Here is a 17,038-nt window from a genome sequence, read left to right as displayed (position 1 = left end):
CTCCCCAGGCTTCAGAGGCTTTCTAGGAGCCTGGGGAGGGTGAAAACGGTCTCCCCTGCCACCCTGCAGGCCCTCGGGAGCTTCAGGGGGCTTCCCTGAAGGCTCTGGAGGGCGAAAAACAGCCTATAAGCAACCCAGATGTTTGGGAATGGATTTCCGGTTTGCCCGTAGGGCCGTTTTTCGCCCTCCAGAGAAGCCCCCTGAAGCCTCCCGAGGGCGAAAAACCGGAGGTCACATCCAGGTTGCCCGTAGGACTGTTTTCCGCCCTCCGGAGGCTTCCGGGGGCTTTCCCAAAGTCTCCGGCGGATGAAAAGCAGCAGAAAATGAAAGGCAAAGTCAGCTGGCCAGCGCGTGCATTCGCACTGGAGCTGGGAGGGCAACGTCTCGCGTGCCCTAACAAATGGCGCCACAAACGGCCATCGGTTCGCCATCACAGCTATAGGTTGTAAGAGCAGAATCTTAAAAGCCATAAAAAAAAAGAATCAAAGTAGGAGAAACAAGCTTTTTTTCTCTTATTTTCTTGTCCTAAAGTCATATTTTTCTGACAATAGAATGCAGTCTGTCTCTACGATCATCTTTGTACAGGTAGTTCTCAACTTAAAACAGGTTTTTTTGGGTGACCGTTCAAAGTTACGACAACACTGATAAAAGTGGCTTATGGCCATTGTTCACACAACTATTGCAGCAGCCCCAGGGTCACATGATCAAAATTAAAACATTTGGCAAGTGACTCATATTTAAGATGGTTGCAGTGCCCCGGGGTCATGGGATCACCTCTTGTGACCTTCTTGACAAGCGAAGTCAATGGGGAAGCCGGATTAATTTAACAAGAATTCATTAACTCACTTAACAACTGCAGTGATTCACTTAACAACTGGAGCCAGAAACGTGGTCAAATGGGGGCAAAACTCACTTAACAACTCTCTCTTAGCAAAAGAAATTTTGGGGTTTAATTGTGGCCCTAAGTTGAGGACTATTAGAAAGAAAGGAAGGAAGGAAGGAAGGAAGGAAGAGGTTTGGAATGAATGAAGGAAGAAAGGAAGAGATAAGGAAAGAAAAAAGAGAAAGAAAGGAAGGGAGGAAGGAAGGAAGGTGGGTGGGTGGGTGAAAAGAAGGAAGGAGAGAAAGATACATATACATACACACACACACAGACACATTAGATAGGTAGGTAGGTAGGTAAATAGGTAAAATAGATATATAGATATAAATAGATAGATAGATGGACACAGATAGGTTTGACAGATGATTAGATAGATAGATAGATAGATAGATAGATGATTAGATAGATAGATAGATAGATAGATAGATAGATAGACAGACAGACAGACAGATAAAGATCAGTGATGGCGACCATTTTTTTCCCCTCGGGTGCCAAAAGCACATGTACACACGCTATCGTGTGCATGTGCATGCATGCCCTGTAATTAAATGCCGTGTTGTTCCCACCTGCGCGTGCGACACCCCTACACTGCCCCCCGTGCATGCGTGCATGGCTTTCTTGGAGCCTGGGAAGGGTGAAAACAGCCCCCCCGAGGTTCTTAGGCGGCCAGAAATGGCCCATTTCCAGACTTCTGGTGGGCCCATTTTTCACACTCCCCAGGCTTCAGGAGGCTTTACTGAAGCATGGGGAGGGCGAAAACGGCCTCCCCATGCCCTTTGGGAGGCCGAAAATCAGCTGGGCAGCATGTACATGCATGGTGGAGCTGACATGGAGCAATGCCTTCCGTGCCCTCAGATATGGTTCCGCGTGCTGCCTGCGGCATGCGTGCCATAGGTTCTCCATCACGGATATAGATGGATAGATAGAAATAGATGAGATAATTGGATAGATATAGATAGGATAGATGGATAGATAGATAAAGATAGACAGATAGAGAGAGATTTTATATATATATATATAAAAATAGAAAGATAGATATAAGTGGTTAGATAGAGAGAGAGAGATAGATAGATAGGTAAGAGAGATAGATATAAATAGAAAGATAAATGGATAGATAGATATAGATGATAGATGGACAGACATAGATACATAGATATAAATAGAAAGATATATAGATATGTGGATAGATATAGATAAGATGGATAGATATAGATAGATAAGATAGATAGAAATAGATGAGATAGTTGGATAGAGAGATAAGATAGATAGATATAAATAGAAAGATATATAGATATGTGGATAGATATAGATAGATGGATATAGATAGAGAGATAGATAAGAAAGAGATAGATATAAATAGAAAGATAAATGGATAGATATAGATGATAATGGACAGATAGAGATAGATGAGATAGATATATACATATAAATAGAAAGATATATAGATATAAGTGGATAGATATAGATAAGATAGATGGGTAGATATAGATAGAAAGAGATAGATAGATAAGATAGATGGACAGATAAAGATAGATAGGATAGATATAAATAGAAAGAAGGAAAGAAAGATAGATAGATAGCAGTGGTGGGTTTCAAATCCTGTTCCAACCAGTATGGTTGGAAAGGGGCCAGCAGTGTCCTCATGGATGTGCGCTGCGCGCGCATGTGTTCAAACACCTGTGATACTCCGCGACGCTCCAGCTGCTCCACAGAGTGTCGCTCAGGTGCTGTACACACCATGCGCCTGTGCTGAAGCGCAAAAACCTTTAAACTCTGATAAGGAGCTCGGGCGGGCCCTCCGGAGCACTGTACCGGAACGGTATTGGGGGTTCTGGGCTGGCTCCAGTACGTGTGTATCGGGGCGTACCGCCTGCAACCCACCACTGATAGATAGATACAGATAAGATAGATGGACAGATAGAGATAGATAAAATAAATAGATAGATAGATAAGATAGATATAGACAAGATAGATGGACAGATAGAGACAGATAAGATAGATATCCTCTTTTTCCTAAACTTTTAGAAATTAGAGCACTCCAAGTAGAATTTTTTTAAGCTGTTCAGATTTTTTCTTTTATTTTTAAAGGAGAAATATGATTCAATCCGCAAGCACTGACTGAGATGTTCCTCTGGTCTTGCCGGATCGTTCTGCAACGAGATCCTGACTTTATTGGAAGTAACTGCATTTAATTGTTGCATCGATCGCTGATCCACGATTCTTTCTTTCAAGGCTGAAGACGTAGGAGTGCCTTGGAAACGGCCTGTTCTTTCGACTTTCGCACAGTGCACAAGCTACGCGGGAACTGCTTAGCAAGATCTGAGAGGGAGAGGAGAGGGTGCAAGAATTCAGGCAACCGGATGATAGCTAGTCCTCGACTTATGATGGGCCCAAAATGCCTGTGGTTAAGCGAGATGTTCATTTAGTTTTGCCCCATTCTGCAACTTTTCTTGCCACCGTTGTTAAGCGAATCACTACGGCTGTTACATTAGTCACACGGTTGTTCAGAATGGGGCATTCACAACTTCTGGAGGCAATTTCTTTTCCACTGATTAATTGTCCTCATTGTCAGGAAATTTCTCCTCAGTTCTAAGTTGCTTCTCTCCTTGATTAGTTTCCACCCATTGCTTCTTGTCCTGCCCTCAGGTGCTTTGGAGAATAGCTTGACTCCCTCTTCTTTGTGGCAACCCCTGAGATATTGGAAGACTGCTATCATGTCTCCCCTGGTCCTTCTTTTCATTAAACTAGACATACCCAGTTCCTGCAACCATTCTTCATATGTTTTAGTCTCCAGTCTCCTAATCCTCTTTGCTGCTCTTCTCTGCACTCTTTCTAGAGTCTCCACATCTTTTTTATATCGTGGCGACCAAAACTGGATGCCGTATTCCAAATGTGGCCTTACCAAGGCCTTATAAAGTGGTATTAACCCTTCACATGATCTTGATTCTATCCCTCTGTTTATGCAGCCTAGAACTGTGTTGGCTTTTTTGGCAGCTGCTGCACACGGCTGGCTCCTATTTAAATGGTTGTCCACTAGGACTCCAAGATCCCTTTCACAATTACTACTATTGAGCAAGGTACCACCTATACCGTACCTGTGCATTTTGTTTTTGTTGCCTAAACGCAGAACCTTACTCTTTTCACCATTGAATTTCATGATAGCAATCTTCCAATGTTTTTTTTTTAAAGAGTTTTATTATTTTTCTGTTACAAAAATAAACATTCCATCTTTCTTTATGTCGTCTGGGTACAAACATCTCTGTGCAACATCATTCCTCACTTACCTCATTTTTCACATTCGTATTAACCTTATTTCCCTAAGTTTAGTATTACATTATATTAAGCATTTAAACATGAGAAAACTCTCCATTTATCTTAATATCTTCTAGTAATGGTGTCAGATTAACATTAAACATCATTATTCTCATCATACACATACTAGCAGTTTTTATCTTATTTAAATCTCTATCTAAATATACTGTCTACTTATTTTTTAGCCTTCTTTATTTCCAAACTCCTTTTCTATTCTCCAACCATTGGTAAATACTTCCCAAATCATATAGTATATTTTTTGGACTATGAGACGCACTGGGGTATAAGATGCACCATGATTTTGAAGAGGTAAATGAAAAAAAAGTGTTTGCACTCTGCACGCCTCGTTTTTTGCAAAAAAAAAAAAAAAAAAGGGCATACAGATCTTTGGGAGGCTTGTAGAGTGCTTTGGGGGGCTGGGGGTTGCGAGGACAAAAATGGCTGATGTTTTGCTCTTTTTTGCCCTCCCCAGCCTTCAGGACCATTTTGGAAGCCTCCCAAACCCTCTGCACGTCCATTTTTACAAACAGGGTAGGGTATCAGTAGGCCAAAAATGCTGTATTCAGTGTATAAGACGTAGCCAGATTTTCACCCTCTTTTTTGAGGGAAAAGGGTGCGTCTTATACTCTGAAAAATACGGTAATATTCAATTTGCTCTTTCTCCTTAATTGCTAATGTTAATCTGTTCATTTCTGCACATTCTAATATTTTCCGTATCAGATTATTATCAATAGGAATCTCTACATTTTTCCAATGTTGTGCAAATACAAGCAGTGTTCCAAGGTTTGAGGGGCTGCCAGAAAGAAGAGGGAGTCAAGCTATTTTCCAAAGCACTTGAAGGCAGGACAAGAAGCAATGGGTGGAAACTAATGAAGGAGAGGAGCAACCTTGAACTAAGGAGAAATGTCCTGACAGTTAGAACAATTAATCAGTGGAACAACTTGCCTCCAGAAGTTGTGGATGCTCCAACACAGGAGGATTTTAAGAAGAGATTGGACAGCCATTTGTCTGAAATGGTATAGGATTTCCTGGTTGAGCAGGAGGTTGGAGTAGACGACCTCCAAGGTCCCTTCCAACTCTGTTATTCTGTCATATAGAAGCTGGAAGAGGAAATTCAACCGCTAATTGAACCTCCTTCAGACATACACAATGATTTAGAGCCGAGGTGGCGCAGTGGTTAGGGTGCAGTACTGCAGGCCACTTTAGCTGACTGTGATCTGCAGTTCAGCGGTTCAAATCTCACCGGCTCAAGGTCGACTCAGCCTTCCATCCTTCCGAGGTGGGTGAAATGAGGACCCGGACTGTGGGGGCAAGTTGCTGACTCAATTTGCTAAAACATTTGTAAACCGCTTAGAGGGCTGAAAGCCCTATGAAGCAGTATATAAGTCTAATAAATAAATAAATAAATAAATTTAGATCAGGGATGTCAAACTCAAGACCCGGGGCCCAGATCCAGCCCGCACGGTGCTTAGATATTGCCTATGGGGCCACCCTGAAAACAGCAAAGGACCGGTCCGCAGTGCCTCTGCAAGTGAAAATGGAGCTTCCGAGGGCCGTGTGCTGGCAGAACACTCAGGCCATCATAGGCACCCCCGACACAAGTGATGTTGAACTGCCCCCCACCCTGCCGAAGTTTTTTGGCCTGCCACACTTTCTATTATTCTAGTATGCATTTTTCTATTATGGGAAAATGGGAGGAGGAATTGTACGGAGTTAGATGCTATGTAGCCATAACAACATTCTTTCTAGAAAGCCAAGGTCATCCTTTGTCTCTGCACCTGACCGGAACTGGATGGGTGGAACTGCCAGCATGGCAGTGGGAGATTGGACCATGTGATGGACTTGTGGGTGTGGGGACAAGATCTTGAACTTTCAACTGGGTGGGGAAAACCGGGAAGCTTTCAGATTCAGGTTTTCCCAGATGCACCAACATGTCTCTCTTAATAAATTGGAATTTTGAGCAATACTTTGCCTTGGACTCTGATTTACTTTTGGATGCTATTTGGAACCCTGACACCAAGCATGGCTTGATAATGTAGCCAACGTTCTCCGTCTTAATCACAGTCCTGGTTTGGTTGACGTCTCAGAGCTAAGTGTAATAAGGCTCAGTGAGGTGTTCAAACCCTCCCTTGATTAATTCTTCATTAACTCTCGTCCTTAAATCCACCTGGATATTGGGGTTGATGGGCTCTGTGCAGCCGATGCTTTCAACCACATCTTTGGCAGGATGGGTCTTTCGTTAATCCAGCAGCCCTTCTCTTCACATTAAGAGCTGAGATTAAACTGGAGATCCAAGTTTAGAACTCTGCTCAGGGGTGAAATTGATCCATGCGTAACCTTTACCTTTAATCATCCTCTTTTTCTTTTCTTTTCTTTTTAATTTCCACCCCACTTTCTATTTCTACAACAGTTCATTTAATGACAACCGTTCAAAGTTATGTCACTGAAAAAAAGTGGAACCTGTTTATAAGTATACTTTTAAAAGGAGAAGGTATGTAAAATTAGCAATACGGAAAAATATTTTCTGGAATATAATTATTAACGCCACTAATATTAAATGGAGCTTGCTCAGATGCTGAAATGCACCGTGCAAATTAGAGAGTGGAAGGGAGAAAAAGAGAGTGAAAGAGAGAGAGAGGAGAGAGGGAAGCAGAAGGGAGGAAAAGAGAAGGAGAGAGGGAAGATGTGGAAAGAGGGGAGAGGAGAGGGAGAGAACAAGGAGAAGTAGAGCAGTGTTTCTCAACCTTGGCAACTTGAAGATGTCTGGACTTCAACTCCCAGAATTCGCTGGCTGGGGAATTCTGGGAGTTGAAGTCCAGACATCTTCAAGTTGCCAAGGTTGAGAAACACTGAAGTAGAGAAGAGGGAAGAAAAGGGGTAGGGAGGAGGAGAAGAGAGGGAGAGGAGAAAGGTTGAAGATGAAACAGACTATAATATGGTGTGTGGAAAGCAGAAGAGCAAATGAAAGTTGATGTGGCTTGATGGTAAAAGAGGAATTGATATAATATGGAATATTTAAAAAAAATGTTTGTTAAGATGTAATGGTATACTTTGGATTATATGCATGTTAAAAAATAAAAATGAAAAACTTTTTACAACAGAAAAAAAGTGACTTATGTCGGGTTTTTTTCACACTTAACAGCCATTGCAGCATCCCTATACAGTAGCCACGTGATCAAAATTCAGACACTTGGCAACTGACTCATATTTATGACGGTTGCAGTGTCCTGGGGTCAGGTGATCCCCTTTTCTGACCAGCAAAGACCACGGGGAAGCGAGATTCACTTCACCACCGTGCGACTCACTTAACAGCTGCAAGCGATTCGCTTGACCACGCTAGCGAGAAAGGTCGGAAAACGGGCTAAAGCTCACTTAACAAATGTCTCACTTTAGCAACAGAAATGTTGGGCTCAACTGTGGTCGTAAGTCGAGGAACGTTCCTGACTTCTTGCCAAGCATTATCTGCTACAGAGTGGCGTTTGGAAGATATCGGTTGGGCAGCTCTCCAAGCCTGAAAAAGCTCTGTAGTTGTGAAATCTCTCGAAAGACTCCTGGCCGGGACTTTGCTGGAGAGGAATCCCCTTTAACCTAAATAAAAGAGGTTTTACCAGGACGAGGAGTCGGCCAAGGTGGTGCAGTGGTTAAAAGCAGCACTGCAGGCTACTGCTAGATCAGCAGGTCAGCGGTTCAAATCTCACCGGCTCAGGGTTGACTCAGCCTTCCATCCTTCCGAGGTGGGTAAAATGAGGACCCAGATTGTTGGGGGCAATATGCTGACTCTCTGTAAACCGCTTAGAGAGGCCTGAAAGGCCTATGAAGCGGTATATAAGTCTACTGCTATTCGTGCTTTTGGGGAGCCCAGGTCAGAACACAAACAACAGAAAGATAGAAAGAAGAGAAAAATAGAAGAACTGCCTTCTGTCTCACCTCGAATGACCTTCACATTGAACCGGAGTCGCCGCAAAGCTTCTTCTGCGTTGAAGTTACACTTCACCAATTCGTAGAGGGCCTGTGGGGGACACAATCGCACAGGGAGGCGGGATGATCAGAAAAGCAGCTTTGGCTACGAGGACAAGTAAGAGGCTGCTGAGAAACAAGAACCTGAGCAGGGAAGGGGATGGGAAGAAGGAGCAAGACCTTGTCATTGTCTATCACCGTGCAAAAAAACTATGGGATAACAATGGCTAAGGAGGGACTCAGCTCAACTGCAGCACATTATGAAGAAATGTATGCAAGAAAACAACCACGTTAAGGGGCCCCCAAGGACCACACGGTCGTTTTCTTCCATTTCCTCATCTTCCTCTCCTCTCAACCTCCTCCTCTATGTTCTGCACCCATGTCCTGCTTCTCCACCACTACCTCCTCCTCTCCATGTCTTCCTCCATGTCCTCCACCTGTTCTCCTCCATGTCCTCCTTCTCCACCACCTCCTCCTCTCCATGTCCTCTCCTCCACCACGTCCTTCTTCTCTACCACCTCCTCCTCCTCTCCATGTCCATGTCCTCCTTCTCTACCTCCTTCATGTCCTCCTCCTGCTTCTCTTCTCCTCCTCCTCCATGTCCTGCTTCTCCACCACCATCTCCTCCTCCGCTTCATGTCTTCCTCCACGTCCTCTGTCTATTCTCCTCCATGTCTTCCTTCTCTACCATCTCCTCCTCTCCATGTCCATGTCCTCCTTCTCCACCTCCTCCTTCTCCACCTCTTCCATATCTCTCCTCCTGCTCCACTTCTTCTGCTCTGCCATGTCCTGCTTCTCCACCACCTCCTCCTCCTCTCCATGTCCATGTCCTCCTTCTCTACCTCCTTCATGTCCTCCTCCTGCTCCACTTCTCCTCCTCCATGTCCTGCTTCTCCACCACCACCACCTCCTCCTCTCCATGTCTTCCTCCATGTCCTCTGTCTATTCTCCTCCATGTCCTCTTTCTCTACCACCTCCTCCTCTCCATGTCATCCTTCTCCACCTCTTCCATATCTCTCCTCCTGCTCCACTTCTCCTGCTCCTCCATGTCCTACTTTTCCACCACCGCCTCCTGCTCTCCATGTCCTCCTCTTTCACCACATCCTCCTTCTCTATTACCACCTCCTCCTCTCCATGTCCATTTCCTCTTTCTCCACCTCCTCCATGTCCTCCTCCTGCTCCACTTCTCCTCCTCCTTCATGTCCTGCTTCTCCACCACCACCTCCTCCTCCTCTCCATGTCCTCTGTCTATTCTCCTCCATGTCCTCCTTCTCTACCACCTCCTCCTCTCCATGTCCTCCTTCTCCACCTCCTCCTTCTCCACCTCCTCCATATCTCTCCTCCTGCTCCACTTCTCCTCCTCCTCCATGTTCTCCACCTCCTTCTCCACCTCCACCTCCTGTTCCCTTCTAGCAGTGACATCTTTGGGTAATAAAACATCTGCACGAAACCAAGCAAGCTCAGAGAGCACCAAGGATCCCTCCATTGGCATCGAGATATTCATTGCCAAAGACCTTGACATCTTAGCAGGGCTTAGAAACATCCTTCTTCTCCAAGAGAAGATAATATCTGTAGCTCAGGGTTAATCTGTGCAGTCCTTGGTGCTCTCTGAGCTGGCTGTCTTCCCCCCCCCAACCCCCAACTAGGTAACATCTTCCTCAGTCAAGCACCTGCCAACTTTAGCATCCAGTACAGGGATGACTAACCTTTTTGTTGACGTGTGCCAAAAGTGCACCCATAATGCAATGCGCGTGCGCCCCCCCGTATCCCACCACCCCGTGCATGCACATGTGACCGCCTGAATGACCCTCGAATCCTGCACATATGTGCGTGACCCCGCCATGCCCCATTTTGGGCCTAATAGGCCTCTCTGCAGTCTCCTGGGAGCAAAAATGGGCCCGGGGAGGCGGGGGGGCGCTGCATCCCCTTGCCTGTGCATGTACATCCCCCACATGCGCTCCACCCCCCGTGCATGCGTGGCATGACCTGAAAAATCAGCTGGCCGTAAAAACGATGCATGGCGAGGGGTGTGGCCAGCATTGCGGTGACACGACACATTCTCTAGGGGCTCTGAAGAACCGTCGATATCCCTGCCATCTTGGGGATCCCTTGAGGATTATAACTGTCTTGTAGGGACGGTGAAAAATCATACATGCTATAAGTTCGCCATCACGGATCTAGTAGCTAAAGCTTTGTCTGACCTGGGCGTGTCTTTTGCACAAATGTTAAGTTAAGAATCACTGTTAGGGCTGAAACACCTTTAAAGGCAGGCTATTCTATTTCTTTTTTGTTGCCCTAGTACAGCGATGGCAAACCTTTTCGGCACTGTGTGCCCAAACCAGAACTCGCGGCGGCACGTTCCTGTGCGTGCGTCAGAGCACCAGAAACTTGAAGAACAGCATGCGCACCGGCCACCTGGTTTTAGGTTTCCAGTGTGGGCAAAGACCACGAGTGCAGCTGCCCTAGGCCTGTGATGGAGAACCTATGGCACACATACCAGAGGTGGCCCGCAGAGCCCTCTCTGGGGGCATGCGTGCCGTTGCCAGCTGCTCTTCTTGTTTCCAGCGTACACATGCGCACTGGCTAGCTGGTCTTTCGATTTCTGACACTGCAGCGTATGCAAAGACCAGCTGGCCAGTCCGCATGCGCGCGCCGGAAACCAGAAGAGCAGCTGGCAATGGCCCACTGACACGGCTCTGCGTACCACCTCTGGCACATGTACCATAGGTTCGCCATCACAGCCCTAGTGTCCTTCTCTGCTTGAGGGGAGGTTTGAGGCGGCATCAGCATTTTAAAATTAACCCATTAATTAATCTTCCTACCGCTCACGAGCGTTTTCCTTGCAGCAATCTCCCTCGTGATGGGGGAGACTTAGCCAGACAGCACTCACTTGTTCGTTATCCTTCACCATCTCTCCTTCGGGAAGCCTGGCGTTGGAGACTTCATCCCATCTCCTCTTGATGGCTCGGAAGAGGAATTCTTCCACCTCCCTCTCTGGAAGGATGTTTGGGTCCCACAGCAACTGGTCATCGTTTTCATAGACTAGGCGAAGAAAGAAACAGTGAGTGAGTGAAACGGAGAGAGGGAGAGAAAGAGAAAGAGAGAGATTAAACCCAGAGTTTAGTTTAGTGATTAAGGTCTTGGCCTAGAAACCACGAAATTATGAGTTTCCGTCTCACTTTAAGTATGAAAGTCGAGATTTGACAGGAAGTTCTCCAGCTGGACAGATGTGGGGGATGTGAGCTCTGAAGAGCCTCACATGAACCTGTCTGATAAACCAACTCCAGCCATAGCAACTGAACAGGAGTGTTGGGGCGAGATGAAAGACTGGTAAGAAAATTCATTTAACCCAGTCATAAATCAAAACTTGGAAAAGGCAAAGAATCTTGAGAGTACAAATAGTATTAATAGACAGATCTGGATTTTAGCAAAAGGAAAGAAAGAAAGGGAAAATGGAGGGTTGAAACACTACCCCCCCCAAGCCAATTGTTTCTGTCCGAAACAATTTGGACAGAAAGGGAGAAAGCAGAGAAGTGACAAACCCACTCAAATACAAACTCTAAATTTGGTTTTGGATTTGAACTAGAAACCAAACATTCCGAAGGAATTACTTCGTCCTAATTTCTTCCAACTAATATATCTTAAGCAACTCCAATCAATGAGAGGTGGAATGCAACAAGGAAGAAAGAACACTTTTTCTCACTGACAATTGATAACCTAATCTTGCCTGTGCGGGAAGTTTTAAATAACCAACTTCCATAAATCAGAACTTGGGAAAACAGGAGCCGAAGAGAAACATATCCAAGTTTGGTTGTATGCAAGTGTGTTCCAATTAATATATTTTGAGCAACTGTAACCAACGAGAGGTGGAAAGTAGCAAGGGAAAAATAATAAAAAAATCAAGAACTGGGAAAATACAAAAGTTTTTTTTCTTTTGTTTCTGCAAAAGTTCAAGATGGCTCCAGTTTCTCTTCCGTTTTCACACTTGTTGAATTAGCTAAATTTAAGGTGGACCAGAACTTCAAAATAAGATCTGTATAACTAACTGCAATTTTGGAACTGGGCATTAAAGAAGAACAAAAGACCAAGATGGCTCCCGTCGCTCTTCTCCACAGCAGCTGAATTAGCTAAATTTAAGGTGGACCAGAACTTTGAAATAAGAATTGTATAAAACTGTAACTTTGGAACTGGACATTATGGAAAGGTGGGAATTTGAAGAACTACGTGAAATTATAAAAAATATAATTAGGAGTCCTCCTGGATCCACAGCTGACTCTCGATCATCATCTGTCGCCTGTGACCACGGGGGGCATTTGCCCAGGTTCGCCTGGTCCGCCAGTTACGACCCTACCTGAATCGGGAGGCTCTCACAACAGTCACTCGAGCCCTTGTGATCTCTAGGCTGGAATACTGCAATGTGCTCTACATGGGGCTGCCCCTGAAGTGCATCCGGCGACTGCAGTTAGTTCAGAATGCAGCCGCGCGAGTGATAGTGGGCGCACCGCGGTTCGCCCACGTTACACCCATCCTCCGCGAGCTGCACTGGCTACCTGTCGATCTCCGGGTGCGCTTCAGGGTACTGATGACCACCTTTAAAGCACTCCATGGTAGTGGATCTGGGTACTTGAGAGACTGCCTTCTGCCGATTACCTCCCTCCGACCGATTAGATCGCACAGACTGGGCCTCCTCCGAATCCCATCCGCCAGTCAATGTCGACTGGCGACTACACGGAGGAGAGCCTTTTCTGTTGCAGCTCCGACCCTGTGGAACGATCTCCCCGTCGAGATACGCACCCTCACCACCGTCCAGGCCTTCCGCGCAGCCCTCAAGACCTGGCTCTCCCAACAGGCCTGGGGATAAGTCCTTAATTTGCCCCACCCGAGTGTTGAATGTAGAATGCATGTTGTGTTTTTACTACTTATCTTGTTTTTATATTGTTTATTTTGTATTGTACCCCCTCCCTAATGGTTGTAAGCCGCCCTGAGTCCCCTCAGGGAAAAGGGCGGCCTATAAATTTTAATAAAATACAAAAAATACAAAATACAAAATATGCATAAATCATTAAAATCGAGCCTAAATAGAATTCTGAATTCAGGGAAGCAGGTATTTAAAGAAGAAGGGAAGGAAGAAGGGGGGAGGGATAATGAAGGTGTAGAAACAGTGGGAAATAAAAAGCAGACAAAAAACTTCACTGGGTGTGGCAGTGGTATAGGGAAAATCAATTACAGGAGATGGTGGGTTCTAATCCCGCTTTAGGCATGAAACACGGCTAGGTGACTTTGGACCAATCACCAGGAGATGGTGAGTTCTAATCCTGCCTTAGGTATGAGAGGCAGCTGGATGACTTTGAGCCAATCAACAGAATACTTAAAACTCTAGTTCCGCCTTAGGCATGAAAGCCAACTGGGTGACTTTGGGCCAATCACCAGGAGACGGTGAGTTCTAGTCCTGCTTTAGGCATGAAAGCCTGTTGGGCGATTTTAGGACAGTCCTTCTCTCTTAGCCCAACCCATCTCACAGGACTGTTGTGGGGAAAACAGGAAGGAGGGATAAAAATCAAATAAATAAATGAAATAAGCAAGCAAGCAATTTCTCCATTCCCGTTACAAGGAATCTAGGAAACTGGTTCAACCAAACTCAGTCCTACGCCCTAGTGGTTACACACATGACAATTGTGCGACCAATGTTCAGCACTTTAACACTGACGCGAGAACCTCAATTAAAAACTCAAATAAGTTTGTAAAGAAGAAGGCAAAGTGTTCAAGCAACAAGGCTTGTTCTTTTAATTGTCAGCAAAAACACTGCAAATTTTCACTCACCCCCCCCTCACCCCCCCAGGGGCTATTTCTTAGCTTTTCCAAAACTTTGAAATCCTCAGCTGGTATTGTCTAAGGACAGCCCAATTTGCACAGTTCTTGGCCCTGAAGGTTAACTTCTAGGACAGGGCTCAGCAAACGGTGGCTCTTTCATCCCTTTGCTGTGGCTCCCTGTCGCCGGTCGGCTCCACAGTTGATAGGGCTTTGGGTTAGGACAGGTAGAGGAAAAAGGACGCCACACTAGGAGGAGACTCTATGGTGGGGGAACCGGACGTCCGGTCGGCTCCAGAATTGAACTGGGGGGGCTTCTGGTTAGGACCTTTGTGGCTCTTTTGAGTGTTTAAGGTTGCCGACCCCTGGTCTAGGAAGAGAGATTAAAGACACCCATACAGCACTGCCGAAGGCTAAAACAACAAGGCTCCGCGCGAGAAAAATTGCTCACCTTTTTCACCCTGCCTGTTCAAGTGCAAGAGAGGGATGATGGCCTGGTACTGAGGTCCCACCATGATCTCCTAAAAGGGAGTAAAATGTGTAGATATTATAAGCGGAAGGACGCCATCTTTGAGGGTGGAGCGGATAAATTGCACCTGCAAAACGGATACCTATTTCCTTAACTGAAATCTCTAAGAAGCTTCGGTGGTACAGGTAATCAGGGCTGGGCTCAGGGGTGAAATCCAGCAGGTTCTGGAGAACCAGTAGCAGAAATTTTGAGTAGTTCAGAGAACCGGCAAATGCCACCTCTGGCTGGACGCAGAGTGGGATGGGAATGGAGGTTTTGCAGTATCCTTCCCCTGCCACGCCCACCAAGCCACGCCCACAGAACCAGCAGTAAAAAAACTGAATATTTCACCACTGGGTGAGCTGCTATGGGTTTGCCTCGGATCGGGAGAACCTGTAGCTAATGTTATGGCTGATTCGGAGAACCTCCAAATCCCACCCCTGGCTGGCCCCTCCCACCCTGCCCCTCTCAGGAGTCTCCATGTGGCCAGCTTTGGATGCGAGGTAAGTGCAGGACCTGTGCGGAGGCTCAGGGAGAGGGGAAAACGTGCCTTTCAGAAGACCGGAAACAGGCGGGAGTGCCTCCGGAGCCCAGGGGAGGTAGTTTTCGCCTTCCCAGAGGCTCGGAGAAAGTGAGCACTCAGCGAACTGGTCGTTAGACCGGTTGAAACACACCACTGACTCACTGTGAGGCCTGCAGCCATCTTTTCTTTTGGATCTTTGGATCCTGCCACACTTTCTATTATTCTGCTATGCATTTTCTATGGTGGGAAAATGGGAGAGGGGGATTGTACGGAGTTAGACGATATGTAGCCATAACAAAATTCTTTCTAGAAAGCCAAGGTCATCCTTTGTCTACACCTTACCTGAACTGGATGGGTGCTTAGATCTGGCCCATGGGGCCACCCTGAAAACAGCAAAGGACTGGCCCGCAGTGCCTTTGCAAGTGAAAATGGAGCTTCCCGAGAGCCGCGTGCAGCCCTCCCGAGCTCCGTTTTCGCTGGCAGAGCACTCAGGCCATCATAGGCACCCCCGACACAAGTGACGTTGAACTGCCCCCCACCCTGCCGAGGTTCTTTGGCTTGCCACACTTTCTATTATTCTAGTATGCATTTTTCTATTATGGGAAAATGGGAGGAGGGATTGTACGGAGTTAGATGCTATGTAGCCATAACAAAATTCTTTCCAGAAAGCCAAGGTCATCCTTTGTCTCTGCACCTGACCAGAACTGGATGGGTGGACCTGCCAGCATGGCAGTGGGAGATTGGACCATGTGATGGACTTGTGGGTGTGGGGGCAAGATCCTGAACTTTCAACTGGGTGGGGAAAACCGGGAAGCTTTCAGATTCGGGTTTTCCCAGATGTGCCAACATGTCTCTCTTAATAAATTGGAACTTTGAGGAATCCTTTGCCTTGGACTCCGATTTAATTTTGGATGCTATTAGGAACCCTGACACTCACAGCATCCTGATTGTGAGGTGAGAGCTCCACCTCTAGGCCACTACACACCACTCAGGCCCCCTGTGCTAATGAGGGGTGACAATTATGGGATGCCAAACCCCTTACCTTCTTGCAGTCATTAGGAGCGATGGAATCTTCTTCGGAGTCTTCAGCTGAGAAGGAAGCACAAGGGGAAGAACAAGGAGCCTTTTCTCCGTCTGCCACAAAATTAGCTTGGGGGGGGAAAAGAAAAGACAAAAATGACCTCTTTCCGCTTTTAATTGAGAAAATTGGTTTTTTTTTGGGGGGGGGTGGGGTAGTCCTTGGTGGTCTCTGAGCTTGGCTGCTTTTTTTTTTTTTTTGCAGATGTTTCATGACCCAAACTAGGCAACATCATCGATACTAGAAGCGAATGGGGGTTTGCTGAGAGCATGGGAGTTGAGAACGAATCCTACCGCCTTGTAGCACTGATTATATTACCTAGTTGGGTTATGAGACGTCTGCAAGGAAACAACCAAGCTCAGAGACCAACAAGGGACCTCACACTTCAGCCCTGAGCTCCCCCATTTGGTTTTGTCAATAACAAAGCAGAGAACAAGCAGAGGACACTTAACAACTGTTCTAAAGCAGTTTAGGACAATTTGGAGTCCAATTGGTTAATTATTTTGTCGACCAATGAAGTCACAAATATCGACTCTCTTTGCGTAGATATTATCTCTGTTTTTTAAAATCTTGATTTAGTCAGATTGTAACTTGATGTTTCTTCCAATACTTTCGCCATTGATTCTGTAGCAGTTTGTAGCTATACTATAGCTAACTATATTCCTATACAGTTTTTATGTTTTAATATTTTACTTGCAGATGGCACACAAGAGTTGGTCTATGAAGGAAATGGGCTGCTTCTAACACACAAACACACACAACATAAAGGTCAAGGTTCCCCTCGCACATATGTGCTAGTCATTCCGGACTCCAGGGGGCGGTGCTCATCTCCGTTACAAAGCCGAAGGGCCAGCACTGTCCAAAGACGTCTCTGTGGTCATGTGGCCGGCATGACTAAATGCCGAAGGCGCACGGAACGCTGTTCCCTTCCCACCAAAGGTGGTCCCTATTTTTCTACTTGCATTTTTT

General features: G+C 46.0%; 1 protein-coding gene across 2 annotated transcripts in view; it reads right to left on the bottom strand.

Moving 5' to 3' along the window:
- Positions 1-17,038, bottom strand: part of MIER2 (MIER family member 2) — a 73,902-nt gene that overhangs the window by 11,898 nt on the left and 44,966 nt on the right. For both annotated transcript variants that reach the window (XM_087703310.1, XM_087703309.1), the window contains 4 exons: positions 16,034-16,140; positions 14,412-14,481; positions 11,043-11,194; positions 8,123-8,204 (listed from right to left, as the gene is read on the bottom strand). In XM_087703310.1, the coding sequence (XP_087559436.1) occupies positions 8,123-8,204; positions 11,043-11,194; positions 14,412-14,481; positions 16,034-16,140 (411 nt within the window). The remainder of the gene's footprint in view (positions 1-8,122; positions 8,205-11,042; positions 11,195-14,411; positions 14,482-16,033; positions 16,141-17,038) is intronic.

Source organism: Thamnophis sirtalis, unplaced genomic scaffold (assembly GCF_051295495.1).
Source record: "Thamnophis sirtalis isolate CommonGarterSnake01/CBP01778 unplaced genomic scaffold, rThaSir2_p1.2 scaffold_1, whole genome shotgun sequence".
Taxonomy (NCBI): Eukaryota; Metazoa; Chordata; class Lepidosauria; order Squamata; family Natricidae; genus Thamnophis; species Thamnophis sirtalis.
Note: the sequence above shows the minus strand (reverse complement) of the source record. Positions and strands in the feature narration are given on the sequence as shown.